Source organism: Leuresthes tenuis, unplaced genomic scaffold (genome assembly GCF_036924035.1).
Source record: "Leuresthes tenuis unplaced genomic scaffold, fLeuTen1.0.hap1 SCAF_11, whole genome shotgun sequence".
Classification (NCBI taxonomy): Eukaryota; Metazoa; Chordata; class Actinopteri; order Atheriniformes; family Atherinopsidae; genus Leuresthes; species Leuresthes tenuis.
In genome coordinates this window covers 7,591,205-7,614,510 of record NW_027325365.1, presented here as the reverse complement: position 1 = coordinate 7,614,510, position 23,306 = coordinate 7,591,205, and the positions used below count along the sequence as shown (strand labels likewise).

Here is a 23,306-nt window from a genome sequence, read left to right as displayed (position 1 = left end):
CCGATGGAACAATGGATTCAAAATTAAACCAGAATTTACAGTAGAAAAATGTCAGGACTGGTACAACCAAAATTCCAGAGCTGATGCTGTTCAGTGTGGACGATTGGGCCGTGTTTACCTCACACAGACGTTTAATATTGGCTCATTTCACCTAATATTTAAAAGATAAGATATGACATTCTTGTCTGATTTCTTCTTAGGTGGCTGCTCTCGTTATACATTCAGTACAAGCTGAAATCTGGTGATATTAAAGGTCAACTTTATGCTTTTATTCATTTTAAAATTTAGTTTCTGTTTTGAACAAAGAGAAATCCAGAACAACTTGAGAAGTTAAAATATTTTCTAAGTGACCAAATTACTGTTACTAAAAAAAAGAAAAGAAAAAGAAGAATTCAAATGCAGGTCCTGGAACAGGCTAAAAATGAACAGAAACGGACATTTAGTTCTGTTCATATAAGTTGACTTGTAAGGACTTGATGGCGTGCATGACAGGTTTTTCATGCACGTTTCACTCCAAAAGCAGGCAGTGACAGTACTATTTCAGTTCATTTTGTGTACAGTATGTGTGCATTTGAACATTTTTCTATCTACCGACACTGCGTTCCGCCTGTAATGTTCAGACATTACTTTTACATTACATGTGACATGTTTTTGTTCATCAGCTCAAGCTTGTTAAGGTAGCAGGAGTAGCTTAGAAATTTTGGAAAACATTGTGCTTTTATAGCCAAAACCTGCGACTTCTTAATTTTATGAGTCACTTTACTGTCCTCCTAGTGGAGCTGTCATTGTATTCCCACACATGTCCTTAGTGTTGACTGACTTATACGGTTTATTAGCTGAAACTGCATTGCTGGCTTTAAGGTTATAGACACTAGCTCTATAAGACCATTTTTATTTCATTCTATACTTGAGTAAAAAAATCAGTCTTTCTTTATCGCAGTGTAAAGAGTGTGGGCCGCAGTTAATTGACTCAACTGATTGTGTAATAATTAGGGCCATTTAGACTTTCATTCTTTGGGTAAATGATGAATCATTAAAAATAAATTATATGCCTTTTGTTTCTCCTTTGTCAAAAGCATATGACCAAGAGTCCATAACCAAGGTAGCTAACATACCAAACTATGATGTTTGTGTACCTTTATTCCCCCAGTAATTACCACACAAATTACACGATAGAGGAGTTTATCTCAGTGCTGTATTTTGTAAAAAGGATTTTCTAAAACATAGTTTTAGCTCTCTTAAACTCAGGTCAAGAGGGATACTTGTATTGGTACAATGCAATTTGAATTTAGTTTTATAAGAGAGCTATCGTTAGCAGTTTTTACAAAGCTCTAAAGCCTGCATGTTGAATATATTTTCCTTAAAAGAAGACCAACAAGACGGCCACACAAACAGAAAAAAACCGTCCTTTTTTCCCAACAAACGTCGGTATTTACAGAAGCTTGATGTTGAAGGTTATAGCACTGTGAGAGTCTTCCTGTTAAGCTAGGAAAGACGTGACTCCGGACTGGGTGACTTGAAAGACGTACCATTCCCAGTATTTGAGCTTGAGGGATGGACATTAGATTGGGTGGTCTCCATGGCAACAGCAGACACCATGGAACATTCATACCCTCTATTGTGTTTGGACAGCGTTCCTGACTCCTGAGACGTGGGGTTGGCGTCTGACAAAATAAATGTGTTAAATTGACAGGTGGCATGATATGAACAGATTAATTTTAGTCGTAGTCAGATTTAGGATGAAGTTAAGGTTCATTTGTGTTACCCGTCTCTGAAGAGCAGGATGGACAGACGTCTCTCCTTGGACAGCCCATTGGTGGAACGACCTTTACCTCCACGCCATTTTCTGCCGCTGTGTAGAACTGCAGATTCGTACAACAATTTGTTAACAGGCTGATGAGTTTCCATAAATATTCTTAGAATTTTCACTTCATTGATTATTGAAATGATGTCCTCAGTTAGTGAAGTTTTGGATCAAAATAACACAAGAGTTACTGTTTATGTACTCAGATATAGATATTGATCACTGAATTTGGCTTAACCTGACTTCATACTGATTTGAGTGCAACACATGCTTTGCACTGATAAAAAGCTACACTTAACAAGAAGAATAAGAATTCCCTTTCTTCGTTATGTATAAATGGCTGAGTGCTGGTATAGTGGCCTTACTCCTGGAGCAGAGGTAGTGGTCGTCTCCAACATGCTCTCATCTGTGACGCTGATCTCGCTCACGTTATCCACTGAGGGCTGTTTGTGGAAGATTCTTCTAGCTCTGCAGAATAAATGAAAACCCACTCAAGTTGATCTTGTGTATCATGTTGAGGATAACATTCAGAGAAATTCAAGTCAAGAAATTTAGTTAGAATCCTTCACAGCATGGTATTATTGTCTGCTCATTATAATTTTTTCCCCGCATCAAACTCAATGGCCAAGTTAGTTTTTCTTGCTCCCCAACTCCTCTTCAGTGTCCATCTCTTGCAGAGGAAACTAAACCAGCAAACTTAAACAGTGCACAAGTCCACTTTCAGTCAAGTGCAGAAGGCAATTTGAGACAGAGCTATTGGCGACCATGTAGCATTTCCACGGTGGTCATACCTCACCAGCTCCATTTTGTAGCTGAGAAATGACCTATTTTTATGTGTAATTGCTGTAGAACAAGCTAAACCAACCATGTAATTGAAAGCGTGCCACTTCCACAGGGGAACCAGGAGTGTAAATGCTAGGATGTAGTAGGCTGAGGGGAGGGGTTTGCTTTGTGAGTCAAAAGGCTGGAGAATGCCAGCAGCCTTGTCCATAAGCCTGTGAAACTGTAACACAAATCAGCTACTTAGAGACATCACAGGTGAAAATGAAAGGGAGGAGGCGTCACAGTATGTGGTTTATGTATGCTCTTCACTCAGCTAACCAGAGTTGCGTGCCGTCATTTGTTCCACTTGTGATCTGCTCCCCGACCTCCTGCTGTCATACTGAGACACCTCCATTACACGGCTCATGCCACTTTGAGTTTGATAGACACCTTTAAATGCCATCAGCTCATTCACAACTGGAGCTGGTCCTCTCTGGCTGGTTGCGCTCCGAGTATACAGAAACTACACCTAAGAATACTTGTAATATACATCTTTACTGCGGCGCACACATCCAATATGTTGGGGGGCACATAACTGAGCTTCTCCCAGATTTTTTTAACTGTTAGGGTGGAAAAGCCCCTACATCCCCCTTAAGGCTATGACATGACTCTCATATTCACCATTTCAATAAAACCTGAATCAAATGAGCTTTTACTTTTTTACCATTTTCCCTAATATCCTTAACTTTCCAAAATAAATTTGTAGTGTTGAAAAAAGTATTTCATAATTGCTTTCTTCCACTGGAACATTTCTTCAGCCGCTCACTGCAGACGAATCATGATTTTCCTGCTCAGATTGATTTACCGCTTGTCTTCCTAGATGCGTTTCACTTAATTTCTCTTGCTTCTAGCCCTATTTTCTTTCCCTTTTTTTTTTCTTTTTCGTCATGTCAAATTTTCTTCCAATTAATCATCTTTGTGTGCCACATCCCACATTTCCCATCCTTTTTCTCCATTCCTTCTCACCTGAAACAGTAGGTGATACAGGCTGTGATAGAAAGCAGGGAAATGAACCCCACCATGCAGGCTGCAATGACCACATTCCTTCTCTTCTCCTTCTCAGCCTGCTGAAGCTCCAACCATTCCAGGTCACTGAACTGACAGCGCTCTCCCATGTATCCTGATACACAACTGCAACATGTCAAAGATAAATTAAATTATTTGGTATTTGATACACAGAACGAAATAAGGAGATCTTTTTTGTGTTTGTTTTTGCTTGGGCTCAAGTTTAGTCTAACTTAAGATATTTAGGTTAAATTCTAATCATTTATACACACTCACGTGAAGAAAAGGCATGCAATTACTTCTAAATCCATACTACTAAATCCATCTTGTATGACTAAAATATGACCATTTTTTAAGGGAAAAGATTTGATAAAGTGGCATGAGAAATATAATGCAAAGAGATGCATAGATTCTGGTAGATGTCATTAAATTGTTAATGCAAATAATATACAGTCAGTGACAGAGCTGAGAGGAAGATGACTTCATCAGCAGGACAGTAAAAGCTTCAGGAATGACCCTCACTGACAAACTATCCCAGTCTGCTGTTGTAGCGTTGCAGCCTCTCAAACTCCTCTTGACACTGAAGAAGTCACCCATGCCAGCTCAATAATATCCAGAATCCCCCGCATCTGTGGGTGAATCTCATCCACGACTGTCACCTTGTTTGGAAAAGCTTTTTAACTGCCACACAGACTTCACTTGGGGATGTGGGTGAGGCCATTAAAAATGCTCAAACTCTGCCTTCTTCCAGAGATGACATATTGGTTGGGCTTAGGAGTTTCTTCAAAGTGCTCTCACCGGCAACTGATGGTTTATCCCGTCAGAGTCAGCTGTTCTCCCCTGCCTGAGGCAAGCCTTGCTCTTCCTGCCTGAGTCATCTGATGGGTTATTAGAACGTCTTGATGTTGTATTTACTATTTTTTTAACTTAATAAATCCAAAAAGAAAGTTATTTTGTCAGAAGTGCTGCATGAACTACATTAAACATAATCTCAGGGTATGTGATAAGCCGTCCAGTTTGAAACACTTTATGACAAAGGTCGCAAATTGTCCAGGTTTGCCCAAACTTTGACAGTGTGCCTTCATTAAAGAACAAAACATTGTGATTAAAGATATGATGTATACCGTTTGTGCTAAATATGAATCTCCTCACTCACAGCTACTTATTCATGTGTCAAAGGCTTTGATCGTGGAACAATAGTGACATCTGCTGCTTGTCGGCTGGCACAAGAATATTAGTGATGTTGAGTCTAAAGTTTCCTGTGCACTGCTTTTTATTAACAGAAATTTTCCCCCAACAGATCTCTTAAATATCTTAAATCATTGCATATTTTAAATGGCTTTGAAATTGACAGTGTTTATTTACTTGCAAGCATATGACTCCATTTCAGGAAAGTAGAAGCAGACCCCCTGGTACAGACAGTAGGCCTCATGGCTGGAGGGACACTTTTCGACAGAGTTGCTGTTGGGGTGCCAGGTGGTTACATCAACAGGGCCTCTCGGCGTCACCCATGGTGATTTGGTCTCCAGCTCTTGAGAGGACAATTTAATTTAATTAGACAATTACAGACAGTATGGCACTATTCCATTCCCTTTAACCAAAGTGTGTTGATCGGTTCGCTGCTTTTTTAGGTGACACGCCGAAAACCTGTAATATTCATCCATGATGAAAGGGATCATCTGACATCACAGATAAGCTATTAACACCTGGATCGGTGGAGAATTATGGTACAGTATCACGGTGGTGTTAGCCATAAAACAGAAGACAACTCCATTTTGAAAGTGTGGAAAATAAAAAACATGGTAATGACAATGATGAAGATGCACCTTGACATGTCTGCCCATTGCCGTAGTATCCTGTCAGACACTTGCACAGATACTTCCCTGCAGTGTTCTGACACTCTGCATGTTTATCACAGTTGTGCATCCCCAGTTTACATTCATCAATATCTGGAACAAAGTTAAAAGAGCAGATCACTTAGGCTCCTAAACTTTTTGTAGAAATTGGAAAACCATGCGTTTGTCCATCCATCCATTCATTTTCGCCACGTTTGTGTGTCAACATATTTTAGAAACTCGGTTTAGTAACATTATGAAAAAAGTATCTTTTTACATCACATTTTTAATGTTTTATTTACAAACTATATTTTATGTACCTATATAGTGCTTCTTGCTCTACAGTCAAATTCATCAAATAACGACAGATATTTATTGGATTAGTTGCTTTTTTTTTCTAGCCTTTTCTTTTTTGATATTCTGGCTTAAATGTCACATAAATTTACACTTTCAGATCAACTCTGCAGCTATGAAATGTTATCTAAAGAACCAGGCACATTTTTCATACAAATGATCCTCAGATTCAGACCACAACTTTCAGACTAGCTTAAATGCTCTTTTTGTTATTCACTGCTAAGTATTCTCAGACACTGTTCAGAACTGATTCTTTCTTTTTCAAAATTGAAAACCTTATTGAATCTGTTCTGAAAATTCTCAGCTGCATGTTTGCTAGATCTGTGGCTGCAGAAATCAAGCACAACAAATGCTACATGTATTTTAGTCACTGTAAGACTGGGCTGCCTCTACAGTCTTATTGGAGCAAATGCTGCTGGAGCGAGACTCCAGGGAGGAGAAGGCTGAACCTTTGCTACAATAGATTAGGTGAAAAGGTCCTCTGCATTAAATGTGAACCCTTAACCCTTACCCCTCTCTTCAGGTTATGTTAGTTAATCTCCTTAAAGCACTTTTACCGCACAATAACAGGAATACTCACCAACACAAATCTGTCCATCACCTGTAAAACCTTCCAGACATAAACATTTCGGGTTGCCACCATCCAGCAGACACTGTGCTTTCACATCACAGCGGAGTGAGTAACACTCATTCTGGTCTGACAAAACAGGGAACGTGCACAAACTATATTTAGTTAGGCAAAAATATTGAATGGTAAGAGCTGCAAATCAGTTGCTTTTAAAAGTGCACTGTTACCTGAAATCATCTGGTCTGTGTAGAGAGCTGGCTCACCTCCAGCTGAGTGGAAATCTGCCTTCTCCTTATGAGTTGTAGATCTAGGTGTTGCCAGTGACGTGCTCTCATCATTAAATGTTTTGTTTTTGAAAGATATTGAATCAGAAGCTTCACTTTCTCCAGATTCTGTACAATCCCAGATGGTGAAGAGAAGCATTTGTGATTATTTATTTTTTATCTTCAAAGTTCATACAGAGGTCTGCACCTGAAGTAGGATATATTACCTGTTGTTGCATTTGAACCATGGGCAGGCAAGCAACTTTTTCCATCAGCGGACAGGATGTGGCGTGGCAGACAGGAGCAGTGGACGAGTCCCACTTTGCTTTCACACACCTGAGCACAGCCTCCATTCAGGTGAAGGCAGACATTTGCCCCTGTAGAGCAGTGTTACAAAGACGAGATTTTCCTAAAAGATGGGTGCATAAGGTATCTGACTTGTCTTTGAACAACATATGGAACACACTAGATATAACAGTACTAAATTGGAAAGTTTTTGCATTTTATTAAGTGTTGTGGCTTGAAATGTCTACTACTGAAATGTTGAGCAATATTAAAATAGCCTGACACGCCAATCGGTTTCATTAAAGTGTATTCATTTATCTTAATGTCATTTTTGTCCCTCTGTACCTGGTTTAGCTAGGGGATGTACCACCACAATGGATGCAGGCTGGACCATGCTGCCGTGGATCCGCTGCAGTTTCTTCCCGGTCCGCTTGTGTACACTCCTCAGTTGCTGGTGCTCCCAATCTGAGATCCAAAGCCTGTCTTCAAACACTGCAAGGTCAAAAGGACGACCTAGGACGATCCAAATAGAAAACAAGAAGGCCTGAGTTAACCAAATGATTCCAGGTGAGTGCTCGTGTTCGTGTAAATTCAAGGAGACAAGCTATTTTTCATCTGTTTTGACAGTGAATGATAACTGAGAAAAGACAAGATAACTGGACTAAATGAGAAATTTGATCATTGTATTTATCATTCTTAATGAGTTTTTTTTTTGCTTAATAAACTACAGTAATATAGAAAACAGTACTATGATATTTTTCCATTTTAGTTCAGTGCACCTCTATATGTTTGCATGAGTATGTTTCTCACCTACTTGGTTCTCTAAGAGGACCCGTCGATCTGAACCATCCAAGGCAGCAGTTTCAACCAGCCCCCTCTTTTGGTCACACCAGAAAAGTCGATCCTCTGTGAAATCGATGGTCAGGCCGGTGGGTGACACAAGGTTGGTGCTAGCAACGACAGCGCGGTCTCTCCCTTCTAAAGAGGCACATTCCACTACAGGCTGGGTCCCTACGTCAGTCCAGAATAACTTCCTCAAAAATTTAAAAAGAAAAAACACAGATATCAGTTTTATATCATTTAGTGTGAAATTAACTGAAGTGTGTTTTGTGACTAAATAGCAACAGTTAAACAGTTAACAGTTAAAAAAACAGGATTTATTGCTGTACTTTTTAAAGATAGCTTTGTTTAGAAAGGGAAACTTGTTGATAGTATTTATTTTAGATTTGAATGCAATGAGGCAATGTTCAAGCAACTAAAAGTGTAACTTTCAAGTGTCAATAACAGACGGCATTACTGCTGAGACACTGGGCTTTGTCCTGTTTCATAAAGAAAATATGTCATGCATCAATCTAGCTGATACATACATAGCACATTTGCTGTGGTTGTTTTACTCATTTCATTTCAGTATGTAAACTTCTAGTTTGTGTTGTGTTTTTATTCGTAGAAAAAAAATCCAAATATACTCACTTTGCCAAAGGATGAACTGCAATTCCTCTTGGTTTCTGTAGTCCATCTCTCACAACTGTTTCTTTGTACAATCCAGACAGAGTACTGCAGTCAACTGTTGACTTGCTGAAAGAATAAAAACATACTGTGTATATGTACATCTATATTTACAGACACAGAAAATAAACTACATCAACTGTCATAAAGAATTGGAACAATTCCTAAGATGGTACTTTCAAAACTCATCTCCATGATTGGACTCAGTAAAGTATCAGTTCAGTGTTTTTATTGTTCTGATTTTTGTAACTTTAACCATGAAAAAGAAAAAAAGTACTGACGCAAGTATTTGATTTAGAAATGAAAATGTCTTTTCAGCAACAATCCTCGACCTTTACTGTCCTGCAAACATCACACACCTTTTATCTGTCCAGTACATTCTGCGGTGGACCCAGTCAATTGTCAGTCCTTCTGGAGAGTCCAAATCGCCGGAGACGAGAACATCTCTTGAGCCACCGTTCAAATCAACACGCTCGATCGTCTTTTGGCTTGTACTAGCAAAGTACACCTTAAAATGCATACAAGATGAATTAAATGAAAAATATAAAGAACTGTAGATGTTTTATAAAGTGCTCTGGCAGTAGAATATACACATCATTATTAAAACGGATGAAACCATAAAGGACCACTAGATGTCACTACATACTTGCACCAAAATCTTGTTCTAATCTGTCTGCAGTGCGAGACCTTAGTAGACCATCAGTATATCAGCTTTACAGATATGAAGCATAACTGCAATAAAAGATGAAAGAGGTTTTACATAATCCTGGACGGGGTCATAGTCCAAAGCTAAGATTGTTCCTCTTGGCTCCTTCACCAGGGTTTGATCTTCTGTGCCATCAGGGTTGATTCTTCTCACATCTACTAGATTGGCAACTAGCAGATAGGCTGGAGGTCCTGAAGAATAAGAACATTGTACTTTATGACCACAGTAGAGTTTGGTTTTGCACTTTTTAAAATGGCTCCAAAAGCAGAGGACAAGCAGTGAGATTCAGACATTTAGAAATAGTTTTTCTGTGTGGGTTAATCTGTCTCTGCCATCTGCTTTGCTATAGTATGACTTACCAGTTGCAATGCAGCGTTTGCCATCTTGCTGAAGCTGGTAGCCAGGCAGACAGCCACACTGCCACCTACTAGGGGCAACAGGGGTGCAGATCTGACTGCAGCCGCCTCTGTCTGCTGATGAGCACCCTGCAACAAAACAAATCTGTGTTTCTGCAGGCAAACATGCAACACAGCTTTATTTCAAATTTCATTATAATTCAGATGTTTCTAACACACAAACTCAATCAGTCTTTCTGGATACCATGTCTCCTCTTTTTTTCTCTTAACACTGCACACACAACGGCTGTAGCTCAGGAGGAAGAGCAGTTGCCCATCAATCGGAAGGTCGGTGGTTCGACTCTGGCTTCCCCTGTCGAAGAGTCCTTGGGCAAGACACTGAACCCTACGTTGCCTCCCAGTGTATCCCTGGGGTATGAATGTGTATGAATGATTAGAAAAAAGCACGTAGTTAAGTATCTTAAGACGTGCTGTATGAATGTGTGTGAGTTGGGTGAATGCGGCATGTAGTGAAGCGCTTTGAGTGGTCAGTTAGACTAGAAAAGCGCTATACAAGTACAAGTCCATTTACCATTTACAACAAACCCTCAGTGGTTAAATAACCTAAATTGTTTCCAGACACTGTCACAATGAAAACGGTCAGTACCGTAATTCAAACCTTCATGCTTGCTGTGTTGCTGTGCTGCTATTATTTCCTAGGATGACACTCACAGACCATCATCTACAAATGATCTTCAAGTTAAGTCAAGAAAAATTATTGTTGTGAGTCGACTTTGGGCCTGAAAAAAAAACTGCTCTTCTGTCTGCTGGTATAGCAGTCAGTGTTTCTGTGTTGCTGCCAGATGCCAGCAGCGTGAACAGATTGCTGGGGTGGATTTTGTCTTTTTCTGTCCTTTGGGCTCTGAGCAGACACTTCATAGATAACACCGATGTTTGCTATACTGGTACCAGTAATGTTCTAAGCAGTTCCTTCCTGTTTTGGGCCATTTCACTTCTTGATGCGTTCAGGTATGGTGCCAATCAATTTCTCCCCTTAGCTGTTCTACGGTTCCTTCTGGGAGCCCAATTGTTTCAGGATTTCCCTAAATCTTTAATATAATTGTGGGATAAACACGACACTTTTTCTGTGATATTTTTCCCCAGAAACCTCCTCCACCTCAGCTCCACTCATGTGGACAGGAGTGTATATCTTTGTCCCTTTTCCTCTAAAATCGATCATCAGCTCTTTGATTATACCGACCCAGAGGAACAGGTTATTTGTCCACCAGCTGCAAAAAAAAATAATTGATTTTCCTACTTATACAAAGCCTCATTATATTTTATACTCTCTTGGACGAAGGTGATGTCGTTGGCAAACCTCATAATAGTTTTCTTTACATCTGGGTATCACTTATGCATACCTAGACATATCCTCTGCCAGTGAGTGATTTATATTCGCTATACAATAAGATGCAGTATATACAAAAGAAATAATTATTTATTAAAACTGAAACCTTTTCGAGCAACACTTCAGGTTATATTAGAATTACATCAACTGCATATTTGTAATGAATAAAAATGACATTTTTTTTAAAAACTGGCAGATTTTTGCCTTATGAAAGAGGCCTGAATACTGTCTTAGCATCCATACCAGTACATGCTTGTCCATCCTCCTCTAGAATGGATCCCTCAGGGCAGACACACACTGCACCATTTTCCATTGCCAGGCATCCATGGCCACATTTTGTCATGTTGCCTTCACATGGTATGATTTCTATAAAAAAAGAAAAATGGATAAACAAGTACACCTTTAGACTGTAAAGGTCTTATATCATGAATGGATGAAATATGCTAAACTGGAATGAAGCTATTTTGAAACCTGAAATATTAGAGGAACTTGAAAAGGTTAGGGTTAGGTAAATTAATGTCATATTATACCTGTGTTCGTTAGTGAAAGTGATGCGACATGATCAAGACTTTTCCAGGTTATTTTAGGGTCTAGCTGGTGTAGATGATCTGGATGAACAACAAGCCTCTTAGGCCCTGTTCTGGTAAAATCCTTTTATGAAATCAGGCCTAATCCCAATGAAATAGTTGAAAGTGTGATGAGAAGCTCCCACAGTGAGAGTGATGTAATGTTTGCTCACAGGTGAATGGTATGTGCTGTAGAAGTGAATGTTGGCCAGAATACAGAGGCTGGGCATGATTCTCATGTAAAGTTACGTTTTTTGCCTTCTGGTGTGAGCTAATATGTCTCTGCTAAAATGATAATTTAACTTTTTCATTTGAGACATGTTGACAACAGTTTACTCTATTTTAATCATTATCAGTGATAACGCGGTAACAACAACACACTCCGTTTTAACTTAGAAAGTCATCATAATGCCCTCATAAGATGCTAAAACTGCTGTAGTATAATTTTTTATTCAGTCAAAAACAGTCCATAAAACACCCATTTATAGTAATCTCTGCTGTCATCTCCATTGTCTTGCTTGTTACTTGGTCATATGCTTCTTTTCTGCTGGACCTTGGCAAAGGTTATCTGCTAAATAGCTTAGGTGCACAAAGCTGCTGACGAGATATGTTCCCTACTGCAAATGTCACCTCATCAACTAATCTCATTGTGTCTGTGAACCTTTTCTATTGTCTTGGCTTCAAAGCAGCGAGATTATAAGGGAAGAGATTAGGATTAGAGCTGGACTATGCAGCAGTTGGCCAATTGTATCAGCTAACACAGGCCTATCACAGATACACGGTACCGGTATCTGTTTAAATACAGTATCCGTTTAATATTAGCTGATCATTTTAAAGCATTTTTTTGCACAGAATACAGAAAATCATGCTTGGAGTATTTCACTACTGGTTTAATCACATAGTTTGTCCAGCAGACAGACTCTCAGCTCTGTGTGCAGCACTGCTGAGCATGACGGTGGTGCAGAGGAAGCAGTGTCTTCATAAGGAGTTGATTACTAGTTTGTAAAATATGTTGCTTGGAAACAAAAAGAATATTGATTAAGTTACTTGAATTCCCAACTCAGTAAAGATTTCCCCCTAATAAAGAAAATAAATGAAAAATGTTATATCAGTAGGGCTCTGAATCAAATGCTCATGAGGTGAATCGCTGTATAGACACTAGATGGCAAAAACACTGTAACAATACACCATACCAAAAGAGGGCTGGGAATGGTGCGATTGGACACCAAAATATTACAGAACTTGTACAGAATCTGTAGTTTGTTCACCTTTTCAATGTAATCTCCTGTGACTGCCATACATATGTTTGTGCCAGCAAATCTGATTGTCTGAGTTATATTCTCAACTGTTGTTGTAATGGACAACAAACCTGCATTATAACAAATAGGAATGACCATGTTCAGGGATACAAGTGGCAAACAACATACTGTATGTTTTAATATAACATTTGGTTATATTTATCACAAATGTGGGTTCCAACGTAGGTCAGCAAATGAATAGATAAGTCTAATTACAAAAAGGAGGTTATGAGAAATAACTTTGCCTTTGCTGGTACATTCTGCCCCTGCTTCGATCGACCTGACACAACCTCACAGTGGAATTGTTGTTAAGCTTTCAGGAGTGTGACAAAGTGTTAGTGTTTTGACACAAGTAACCTAACACACAATTGGCAGCTCCCATATGTCTAGTCTGTCTGGACGCCTGTGACCCAGCCTTTTTATAAGTTCTCTAAGGTCAAAGTAGAGTCTGGTAGACAAATACCATCTTTAATAGCACCACACAGGATCTTATCTAAAAACCAAAGCAACAGTCTCTCTGTTGATCAAAATAACATTTTAAATAAAACTTGTTTTAGTGGTAACTGTCCTTTCTCATTGTATAGTGATTAGCAAACAGAAGGCACTTTCAATCCTTGTAAATATAACCGTTAATAGTTTGTGTTTAGTGCATAATGTCATTAGTTGATTTTCTGTGTTCCATGTGTTATTCATGCTCATATTACTAACAAAAATAAATTAAATAATGGCTATATGATATGATACGGTATTACAAGAATAAGGTTGATACTTTACCTCTGCATGTCTTCCTGTCTGGCAACAGGGCATATCCTTTGGGGCAGGTGCAGAAATAGGAGCCTGGGATGTTTTCACAACCAAGAGAGCAGCCGTGGTTCCAGTGGGCGCATTCATTCACATCTGTACCTCACACAGACAAATACGATGTTGTAATATTTCTAAGTGGGGGGGTAAAATATTGTCAGCCAGAGGAGTTTCATATTTGTGGCTGATATCTCAGCACTGGTCATATACCGTCAGTGTTGTGGCTTGGTTTGTTCTCTTTGATAAGATCCTAACTTGTTAACGGACAGAATAAACATGTTCTTCGTGCTGTAATCGTTTAATTTAAAGATGCTGCACCAACCTTCACAATGAGTGCCATGCTTACTTAGAGCAAACCCTTCCCTGCACTGGCAAACTCCTTGTTCTGCTTGACTGGAACACACGTTCACACAGTTCCCACTCTGTTCATCACAGCCTGTTTGAAAAGATTAGCAGTGGAGTCTACTGTTGGAACACTACCGATTTATCTTACAAAAAGTAAACAAAAACTAAAGAGAAATTCTAATAAAGTTGTGTTGTAGTCTACCTTGAAATGGTGATGAAGAGTCAGCCATTGGTTGGTTGAGAGGATGTACCACCTTGATATCGACAGGCGGCCTTGCCATTTGTTTGATGTTGACTTCCACTGGCTCCCCACCAGTGTACTTGTTTATTTGTTTTATAACTAGAGACACAGCGTCGGTGTAGTATAGGTGCTCCAGGAAAAATGAGATTCCAAGTGACTGAGATCTGAATAAAATTAAAGTTGAATATTACATTTTGATTTATATAGCAACAGTGTTAATGTTGGCATCTTTCACACTAAAGTGTTTAGCTTCATTCCCAGAAGTGCTTATTTGTTTGTGGGAGTTAAAGGTAAAAGGATGACTAATCGGTATACGAAAGCTTGCTCACCGAAGTGGCTGATCCATGATATGTAGAATATTCCCGTTGTAATCGCAAGAGGCAATGGCGCTGTCTCCTTGCAGACCAAATTGAGCCCAGAAAAGCCTTTTTAATTCTCGGTCAATCGACAGCGCTTTGATTTGCTCCTCAACCTTGATTAGTGTAATTATCATCTGCCCCGTGACATCAGAACGTTGGATGCTTGAAGTCATCCCACCAGACAGCCAAAACAAATATCTGCAAAATAAATGTTTTTAAAACTGACAGCTTTGCATTTTATTCTCACATGTTTTTCACTCTATCTGTTATAAAATAACACTTTATGTCCCCCCCCTTGGTGATGAAAAATGTTCTCATATGACACCTAACAAGACCCCAAATCTAGAGTCTCATAACTGAATTGATTTCAGTGTAGTTAAGGATAAAGACGAGTATTTTTAGATATACTTTTGATTTAGTATGGACAGAATTGACTTGTTCACCGTTGTGTATCCAGCGAAGCAGAATGCATTGAAGTGTTAGTGTCAGTGGGAGAGTTTTCTATAAGAGTTACACGCAAACAAAACTACACCAAGTGTAAACATCAGTTTAACAACCTTTTACCCTGTTATCATGTCATTTTAAAATCATTTGCATATAATATCAACCTGTGTAAGATTTAAAAAAAAAATTGACATGAGGACATGACATCTGTCTAGCTGTAAAATGGAATAGATTACCTGTTTAAGGGTTCAATGTTTATAGAGCTTGGTTGGTTTATGTGTCTTAAGAGTGTCCTCTCATTTTTCCCATATATATCCATTTTTTTTATTTCTCCCTTTTCTTCACTCGTCCAATAAACACTGTTCCAAATCCAGTCCACTGCAAGGCCTGAGATGTGTTTGTCAAATGAATATAGTTTCTGGAAAACAAACATTCATGTTAAATTATTTTTATCGGAAGCTCCAGAAGAACCTCGATCACAATAAAATAGAAATAAACTAAATATTTGATGTATGCCCAAACTGCTGCACTGACCAGCTACCACACTGAAATTACTTGCTGGGGAAGTGAATAACATTGATTATCTCATTGCGATGCAGTGTTCTTTTGCATTGTGGCATTTGTGTAGAGGTTGCTTTGACAACTTAAACATTGTTGCAGACCAAGCATGCCCCGTCCATGGCAACAGCATTCCCAGCTACCTCCCCCAATAAGAAAACAAGCACTGCCACAAAAGTCTGCTCAAGAACAACTTAAGCAACACGGCAGGATCTAGTGTGGTCACTCAGGATGCGATGGGAGCCCAACCAACCCGCGGAGGTCTCATTCCTCAGCCACACGACTCAAAGGATCTGCCGTGACTTCTCAGAGCCAAACAACGCGGCACGCCCTCATGAGAACTGCATCAATGCCCTCATTGGTTAAACTTATGCTTCAGGAAGGTGACCTACACAATATTAGTCAGATGGTTTTATTTTGTGGCTGATCAGTGTGCGCATTAACTGCATTAAAATTAGAAAACATGAAATACTTGCAACGGACTGGAATCTATTTGCACCCATTGAGTTCTCAGCAACTTTGGAGCAGTTATATAATCACCTGTTTGTGTGCTCCTTTCACAGATGCTTTGTAGATGACCCCTGTGCGTTTGTCAGCCCAGTAAACTCTCTCTTCTTTGAAATGAAAGTCGAGCAGGATGGAGCTTCCCACACCTGCCACAAGCCTTCTGTGATTCTTCCCGTCGATGCCCATCCGATGGATGGATTTGCCATGGCCGAATATCAGGAAAGGCTGTGAAGCTTAATGAAATTAACCACACACAACTTTAATCGTTCTTTTACATTTCATTTTGAAGCTTTTAAAACATGCAATGCGAGTCATTTTAAAGCCTAATTTGCTCTGTGTGGACTCAATCAGCAGTCTAATGGCTCTGCAGTACTTGCTTTTGGCACTGTGAGTATTGAACTAATTTGGCAAACACTTTAGGACTTTTGTCACAAAATTGCCAAAACTCGTGAATGAGCTTTGGGCGACATGAATTTAGAGGAAATTTACAAAGCTTTAACATCTGAGATTATTTTAGAAGAACTAAGTACTCACGTCTATGCTATAACTGACAGAACTGGCTGCTTACTGAAGCATCTTAATTCATTTTAATGTTTGAGCCCTGTACCTGTGCAGTAAGTTCATAGGTGTGGACTTTTAATGCATGTGAAAAACACTTTCAAAGTGAATGCTGTCAGCTTAACTAAACAGATCCCAGGGTAGCTATGGCAGCATTTAACATTTCAATAGCTGCCCTATCTTGCTTTGTGTCACTGCACTTATTGTTAAATTTGTCAAATTGTCTTATTAAAATGCCTATTCACCGCTGTAATGGGGTGAAATTTGTGGCAGCCATAGCTGCTTCTGGATAAAGCGTCATCCCTTAGCAACAAATAGCTTTAGTGCTGTTCTTTCACTCTGGCAATACTCAGCAATGAATGAAGTAAAAGGCTGTAGCAGTTTATTTTCACTCAATGCTTTTGGTTTAATATCACAACAGCACACTATGTGTAGATTCAGTTAAACAGTCATGAGCAGCAGCAATGTGGCTTTTCTACATTTGTAAATGAAACAAGAACTCGCATGCCAACATGTATGCTGTTAGCTACAGATCCCATTAAACTTTAGCTGAAAATAAACTCGTGAAACTCGTGAAAATGTGCTCGTCCTCCAAGTTACTCATGACAGAAAGTCCTTGGGTCTGCTGTGGTAATAACACCATCATGTGCAACAGGAGACATTGCTCTTAACTCTGTGGAATGGCAAAAACAGTGAGTAACACCAGACAAACAACATAATAAAATGTCTGGCCTGAGAGCCCTAAAAATGGCTTCTGGCTATGAATTTCAGTGATGCATTCTGATGAATCATTGATTGACAAGTTCGCCGGTCGGTCAACATGCTTCTTGACTCAGTTCAGCTACTCGGATGTAATTGTGGCAAATGAAAACATTTTGTTTTTGAATTGTGACTAAATTTGTTTGGGCAGTTTAAGTGGTCATTTTGAATTATAAGCCCATTGAGTGGGTCATGCAGTATTATACTGTGACAAATTGAAATAATCAACTGCCTAAATATGCAGAGCCACAGAGTAATTATGAAACCCACAACAGACAGAGTTAGTAAAGGTTGGGCAATATGTCAATAAACTGTTTAACATGAGGCAGGATTTCTTTAGAGATTTTGTTTGTAATATACTTAGTTATTGCTTAACAGGATTGCGTTTGCAATCTTGTTGAATTAGGTTGTGGTTTTGTAAAGATTGTGTATTTAATTCACTGAGACGTCTACAAAATACAAAAACTGACATTCGTATGAGGAAAAAAGTTGAAAATTATGCTGTTGACTCTGCCATACAAAATATTTTCCTTCCCCTTCTACTAAATGCATTTAACACCTTAAAGTTAAAAACTCAGCTCCCCTTTCTATGTGCCTACATGTTATAAAGCTCTTGAGATTTGCCATTTCAGGATACAATCATCACCATCAATTCACCTGTGAAGCCTCACAGTATTCTAAGAACAGATACAACTCCAACAAAAATGGTCCTGTTACATTGGCAAGGGTCCACTTAATGTACTCCAGTAAAATAGTTTGTCAGACACATAGTCCGCTGCTGCAAACTTTCGAAATTTCGGTCAGACCAGCAGCTTTAAATTTACTTTGAGTATGCCCTTTTCAGGCGTTTTAGGTGAAAATTGCACAAATTTGAAGGAGTTAAGGACAATTTGCTCATATTTAATTAACACAACTAAGAATGTGTACCAGCTTTGGGTTATGGGTTGTGATTAGGTAAAGTCGACTTCTATAAGGCATGTTGTGTTGGAATGTTGTCCTTACTATAGCAGCCACACCTTGTTTGACTTCAGGTTGCTATAATGTAATTTCTTGAATGTCCTATTTTGTACTATTAGTGTCTTTTATCTAAAATTCCAGGTTTCAGGACCTGCATTTGTAAATATCCCTTTTTTACCATAAGAAACTAAAACAGGAATTGAGGGTAATGAACTGTATCTAAGACCTCTCTATGGTGGGCAGAGATCATTGACTAGTTTTTTTAATATATTATTAGAATTTATTGTAAAGAGATAGTATATACTGTTGAAATGAAGCTAACCTTTTGGATTTCACCATCTGTAAACAAGTGATGTTCCTGTGGCATCCCACTAAAAACTTGAGCCCAACCTGAGATACGCCCACACAACACAGTCCAGTTTGCTGTCTTTTCTATCAAATTTTTTTTATGCAGCACACTGAGTGAATAGCTATTGCGGAATTACTAAATGAAAATCTGTGAGTACCTTTCATGAAAGTGGTTTCTGCTCTGTTTCAAACCTGCTCTTAGTTTTTATCAAAGATGCCCAAGTCTGCTCTCTTGTCTTATTTACCTTTTAGTATCTGTTAAAACATCATGACCAGTTCCTCCAAGAATGATGGAAGCAATGAGGAATTGTATAGACTTGTGACAAGCACGCTTTAAAAACAAGAAGACCACACTTAATTGTTTTTATCAGCCAGGACTGAGAGATGTCAGACTCACCCATACAGCTGCTGTTTCTTCCCGCTCCTGACATCCGCTCATCCCAACATGTAGTACCGAGCGCCACAGTTCCAGTGCTTTGCACCATAAAATAGATCAACGCCGTTGTTATTGTTGCAGCCAACATAATCTTGCTTTTTGTCCTTGCTGCGCTCGTTCACTTTGTCTCAGGCATTCCCGCTATCTTCGCTGGCACACAAGAATTCCCGAAAATTAAATCGAGTTTTCTTCTGGACTCTTGGCATCCTTGTCAAAGGCTTAAACCGAGTGAGACGGTGGGGATTCACATACCAGGAGTTGTCACACTAAAGGGATGCAAAAGCCCGGCTGAGAAGACTGGATTCTTGAGTGAGGAGGGCGATACTGTCAGTGCAGTGTTCAACCCCCCCAAAAAAGTGTCTGGGATGCTGCTCTCTCCCCACTTTGGGCCCTCAGACTGCCAGTCTGTTTTGGAGGCAAAGATTGAAATTCCTGACACCCCAGTGGTAAATTCAGCACATGCTAGTCCAGCATCTGTGAAGAATCTCCTCAAAAACTGCAGTTTTTTCTCAAGCAGAATGAGGAATATGCAAAAACTGAGGCTGGTCTGAACGTCCCAACAACATATTACCCTTAATCCCCACCCACTGACCTATGTCCTTTGTGAATATAGATGGATGTTCTCAGTTTGGGACAGTTTTTCCGGCTGGGAAAAAGAGACAATGAGATAAACCGTTACATGGAACGCTGTGAGAATCCCACCAAACTGATTAATTGATTAATTAAGAAACAAAGTGAATGTTTTGTTTTTCATTCCATAAAACTAGTCATTTCGACATGCTTACAGTACAATATGTAATTCCCCAGCAGCCATATACATAGCAGATACTCTGTTTTGTTTTCTGTGGGTGAATGAGAAGTCAGTGTGTCAGACTGTTAAAGTTCATCTGGCTCCCAGAGGTAATCAGTAGAATGAGTCATTTATAAAGAAGTGGAGCAGATAATCCGTAAATTGTTTGCCCTCTTCTTACTCAGGACAACAACTAACAGAGACCAGGAATTACAACCTCTATTCATACCCTCCATGACTGGGATATTGTCAGGATTAGCGTCACCAGTAACCCTGTATAGGAGCAGAAGATTTACACTGCTGACAAAGTTGCCTTGTCTCTAGAATAATGTTGTGCCACACAGACGGGCACTGACCTTTCCCCACATTTCACCCCTGACAGATAACAATGAAAATGTTAATGAATGCCCCCCCTCATATGTTATGATTTCAGTGAGTGTAACATATTCTATGGTTAATGAATTGGAGGTTTAAGAATGACTTTGCTGACGATGGAAGTTATAAACCGTCAGTGAGTATTTACAAACCACTGCTTTAGAAGACGTCTTCCTTATACGACTAGACATTATTTATTTTACTCTAGAAAAAATAAATCAACCACAAACCATCGTGAGGGAGTATTCATTTCTTCTAAAATTGACTGATTATTCTGCAGTGACTTTTTTGAGACCACTTGTCCTCTGAACTGGTATGAATAGTGCCTCGCCATAATTGTCAAGAGCAAAAACCTCAAAAATGGGGAAGCCGTTTCATTTTCAATTGTCCTCAGAGGTCAGATGCTGCTGCATTAAGATAAGTTGCTCACATTATATATTTCTGTATTCATTTGTTAATTGAACTTGAACTGTTTTGTGGGTCAGAGGAGGTGAGAACACACGAGGAAGCATTTAGTTGTTTAATCTCCTCTTTCTTAATTATTTTCTTAGCCTACTTTACTTGCGCATTAGTCCTCTAACCTCAAATGACAAGGGTTGAGGAGACATAAGTCCAGACAACAGACGTCTAACAAAGTGACATGTCCTTGCTTTGAAGAATATTAGATTTCAGTATCTGTCCATTGATTTGCCACAGTCTACCACCTGTGTAAATCCATTGTTCAATTTATTTTATGCTAAAAGAGAGAAGAAAAGAAGAGAAGTTAGGAACCTGTTGTTGGTAAAACTACAACAACTGTAACTGAAGTGGTCCAAAGTAGACCAACAACAAGGGCTTTGTCATCATACCACATGACCATTCGCCCATATTGAGCACGGCAACATATTTAAATGTTACCGGGAGAGTTATCCACACCCACAGGAAGCGTGGGAATGGGAAAGGAGGACTCACTCAAGAAAGATCTCACAAAATATATGTTGACCTGGACTGTCCTGTCCAATAATTTAAAGTTTTAAAGTTTGCAAAGGCAGTCAGTAAGTACATGTATAAAAATAGGACGTGGGTGAGTTATTTTGCTGTATTTTGAGCTCTGTAAGTCTGTTTTGGGAGGACCCTCTGGTGCTCCCGTGAAACTTGAGCTTATAGAGATCGAAGATGTGTGACAGGAGCCTGTGCATTCACTCGGAAACTGTCCTGACAGCGAATCTTCTGTGCAAGGTAAAGATGGAGTTGCTGAGGATGCTGTGTCTGCAGAGATGGTGGCAAGTTGATGCTGGAGTCTCACTGCTACCCTGCATGGCTACAGAAGAGTGAAACAAAAGAGAAAACTCACCATGAGCTCTGTTGTACAAGTGGCTGCTCTTTCAAAGATTAGAGGCAGCCAGTGGCACGTTTGTGTAGCAGTGACCCAGTGGTCATCCACAGTGGAACGTTTGAACTCTACTGCTGGTACAGAATATTGTGGGTTTAGGTACCACTAACTGCCTCTGGGTTCACCACTGACTATTTTACTCATTCGTATAATCATACACCGACAAGATAGCCCTTTCATGTAGTCTCACCAGCACAAAGAGATAAGATAAGATAACACTGCTCCAAGCTCATACTGCTGCTGTCACAGGAGTATTCCAGGGAAAGATTTCCCACCCATCATTTCATCTGGATTTACTGCAGTGTTCATGTCCTCAGAGAATATATCAACTGTGACTCATTGATTTTTCTGGATGAGCACTCCTGGTCAGGTTGATAACTAACAGAGCATCTGATGTCTTATTAAATGTTTTTTTTTTTACACTTTTGCTCTCATAAATATTAATAAGCTATCCTGTATTATCAGAAACAAGTTTTGTATTCTATATACTTAGCCATTTTTCCATTACATGGTATAACTTGACTTGATTTGTCTCTACTTTGATGTCCGCTGCAGACAGACATCTCCAAAACATCAGTGAGCTCAGCTGCTCATCACAATACTGTGTGAAACTTTCAATCTACACCTAAACATTTGTAGCTGTGCACAGATTTGCGATTAAACCTCTTTCCTCGCAGAGCAAGAGCTGCTGCTTTTGTAGGCTTCAAAGCTGTTGCAGAACTTTAGTTTAGTCATGTGAGGTTTCTCTCTGACCAATCAGTGATCTGTGTTCATGTCACCTCTAATTCATGGCTCAGCTTGCTTAGATCATTACCCGAGCTAGTACCAAGAAAAGTATCTTGTACCAAGTACCACTCGCCATTAAAAACCAAGCCGAGTTAAGCTGTCACGCAAAAGAACCAAATGTGTAAGTATCGTACTCTTGGTCCATATTGTGTAGTTTTTCAGTTTTTCAGTTCAGTAAATTTTTCAGAAATTTAAGAAACTGTCAGGGAATTTGATGGTATTCACTGAAATGTTTCGTATAAATACCATATTTTTGTATTTTGAGTTAAACAAACAGGTTTATTCAAAATCTTTGTGACTTTTTGTTTTTTATGTATTCCCAGAATTTCCCTGAGTAAAAACAAGGATAAAACACAGGTAAGATAAAAACACAGGTAAATAAATTTGGAGCCATTAGGAGCATGAAAACATTTGCACTGAACTTCATGTATCTGCACCACAAACCAAGCCAAGAAATACAGGCGTCATTATGGACATGGATGTGAATTTCAACAATCATATTGTCGGTTATAAAGTCAGCATATCATCAAAAATGTTAGATAGTGCATCACTGTGATGCACTGACCTTTGACCTCTGTACGGGTCTGCCTAAAAGGCTGATCACTCAGCTGCAGCTTGACCGTTCACTGAGACCAGAACAGCGGGTCCCATCACTCCGGTTTTAAGTTCTCTACACTGGCTTCCTGTTCACCAGATTTGGTTTTAAAATACTACTATTGAGTTATTCGGATCGTTCATTTAAGTTGTTTCATGCAAAAATGCAACAACTCTGCAGCAACTCTTATAAATTCAATCTTGGACATTTCCTGTTTGCCACTGCATTTGATTGATTGACTTTAATCATTTTTACTGTAATGAACCATTTGCTTTGTTTTGTCTGAAAGACTTTTTTTCTTGTACATTTTGTTTTTGATG

The 23,306-nt window shown here is 39.2% G+C and overlaps 1 protein-coding gene across 1 annotated transcript; it reads right to left on the bottom strand.

Annotated features, from left to right (window-relative positions):
- Positions 1–1,313: 1,313 nt before the first annotated feature.
- egf (epidermal growth factor) lies at positions 1,314–19,704 on the bottom strand. Its single transcript, XM_072396336.1, has 23 exons — positions 19,030–19,704; positions 16,044–16,243; positions 15,182–15,363; positions 14,472–14,699; positions 14,104–14,306; positions 13,879–13,992; positions 13,530–13,652; positions 11,135–11,257; positions 9,508–9,633; positions 9,203–9,339; positions 8,802–8,950; positions 8,407–8,511; positions 7,747–7,970; positions 7,282–7,449; positions 6,879–7,028; positions 6,616–6,780; positions 6,401–6,517; positions 5,458–5,580; positions 4,997–5,162; positions 3,593–3,757; positions 2,170–2,272; positions 1,766–1,862; positions 1,314–1,664 (listed from the first exon to the last, which is right to left on the bottom strand). Exons 1-23 carry the CDS (start codon positions 19,154–19,156, stop codon positions 1,486–1,488), a joined length of 3,474 nt encoding a protein of 1,157 aa, XP_072252437.1. The 5' UTR covers positions 19,157–19,704; the 3' UTR covers positions 1,314–1,485.
- Between the last annotated feature and the right edge of the window lie 3,602 nt (positions 19,705–23,306).

Bases quoted from the DNA above. Each gene is read 5' to 3' on its own strand.
- egf (XM_072396336.1), bottom strand. From the start codon at position 19,156: ATGTTGGCTGCAACAATAACAACGGCGTTGATCTATTTTATGGTGCAA. The intron at 9,340-9,507 runs GTAAGTCATACT...CTTATTCTTCAG, and splicing joins CAAACGCTGCATTGCAACTG to GACCTCCAGCCTATCTGCTA. The intron at 1,863-2,169 runs GTAAGGCCACTA...ACGAATCTGCAG, and splicing joins CCACTACCTCTGCTCCAGGA to TTCTACACAGCGGCAGAAAA.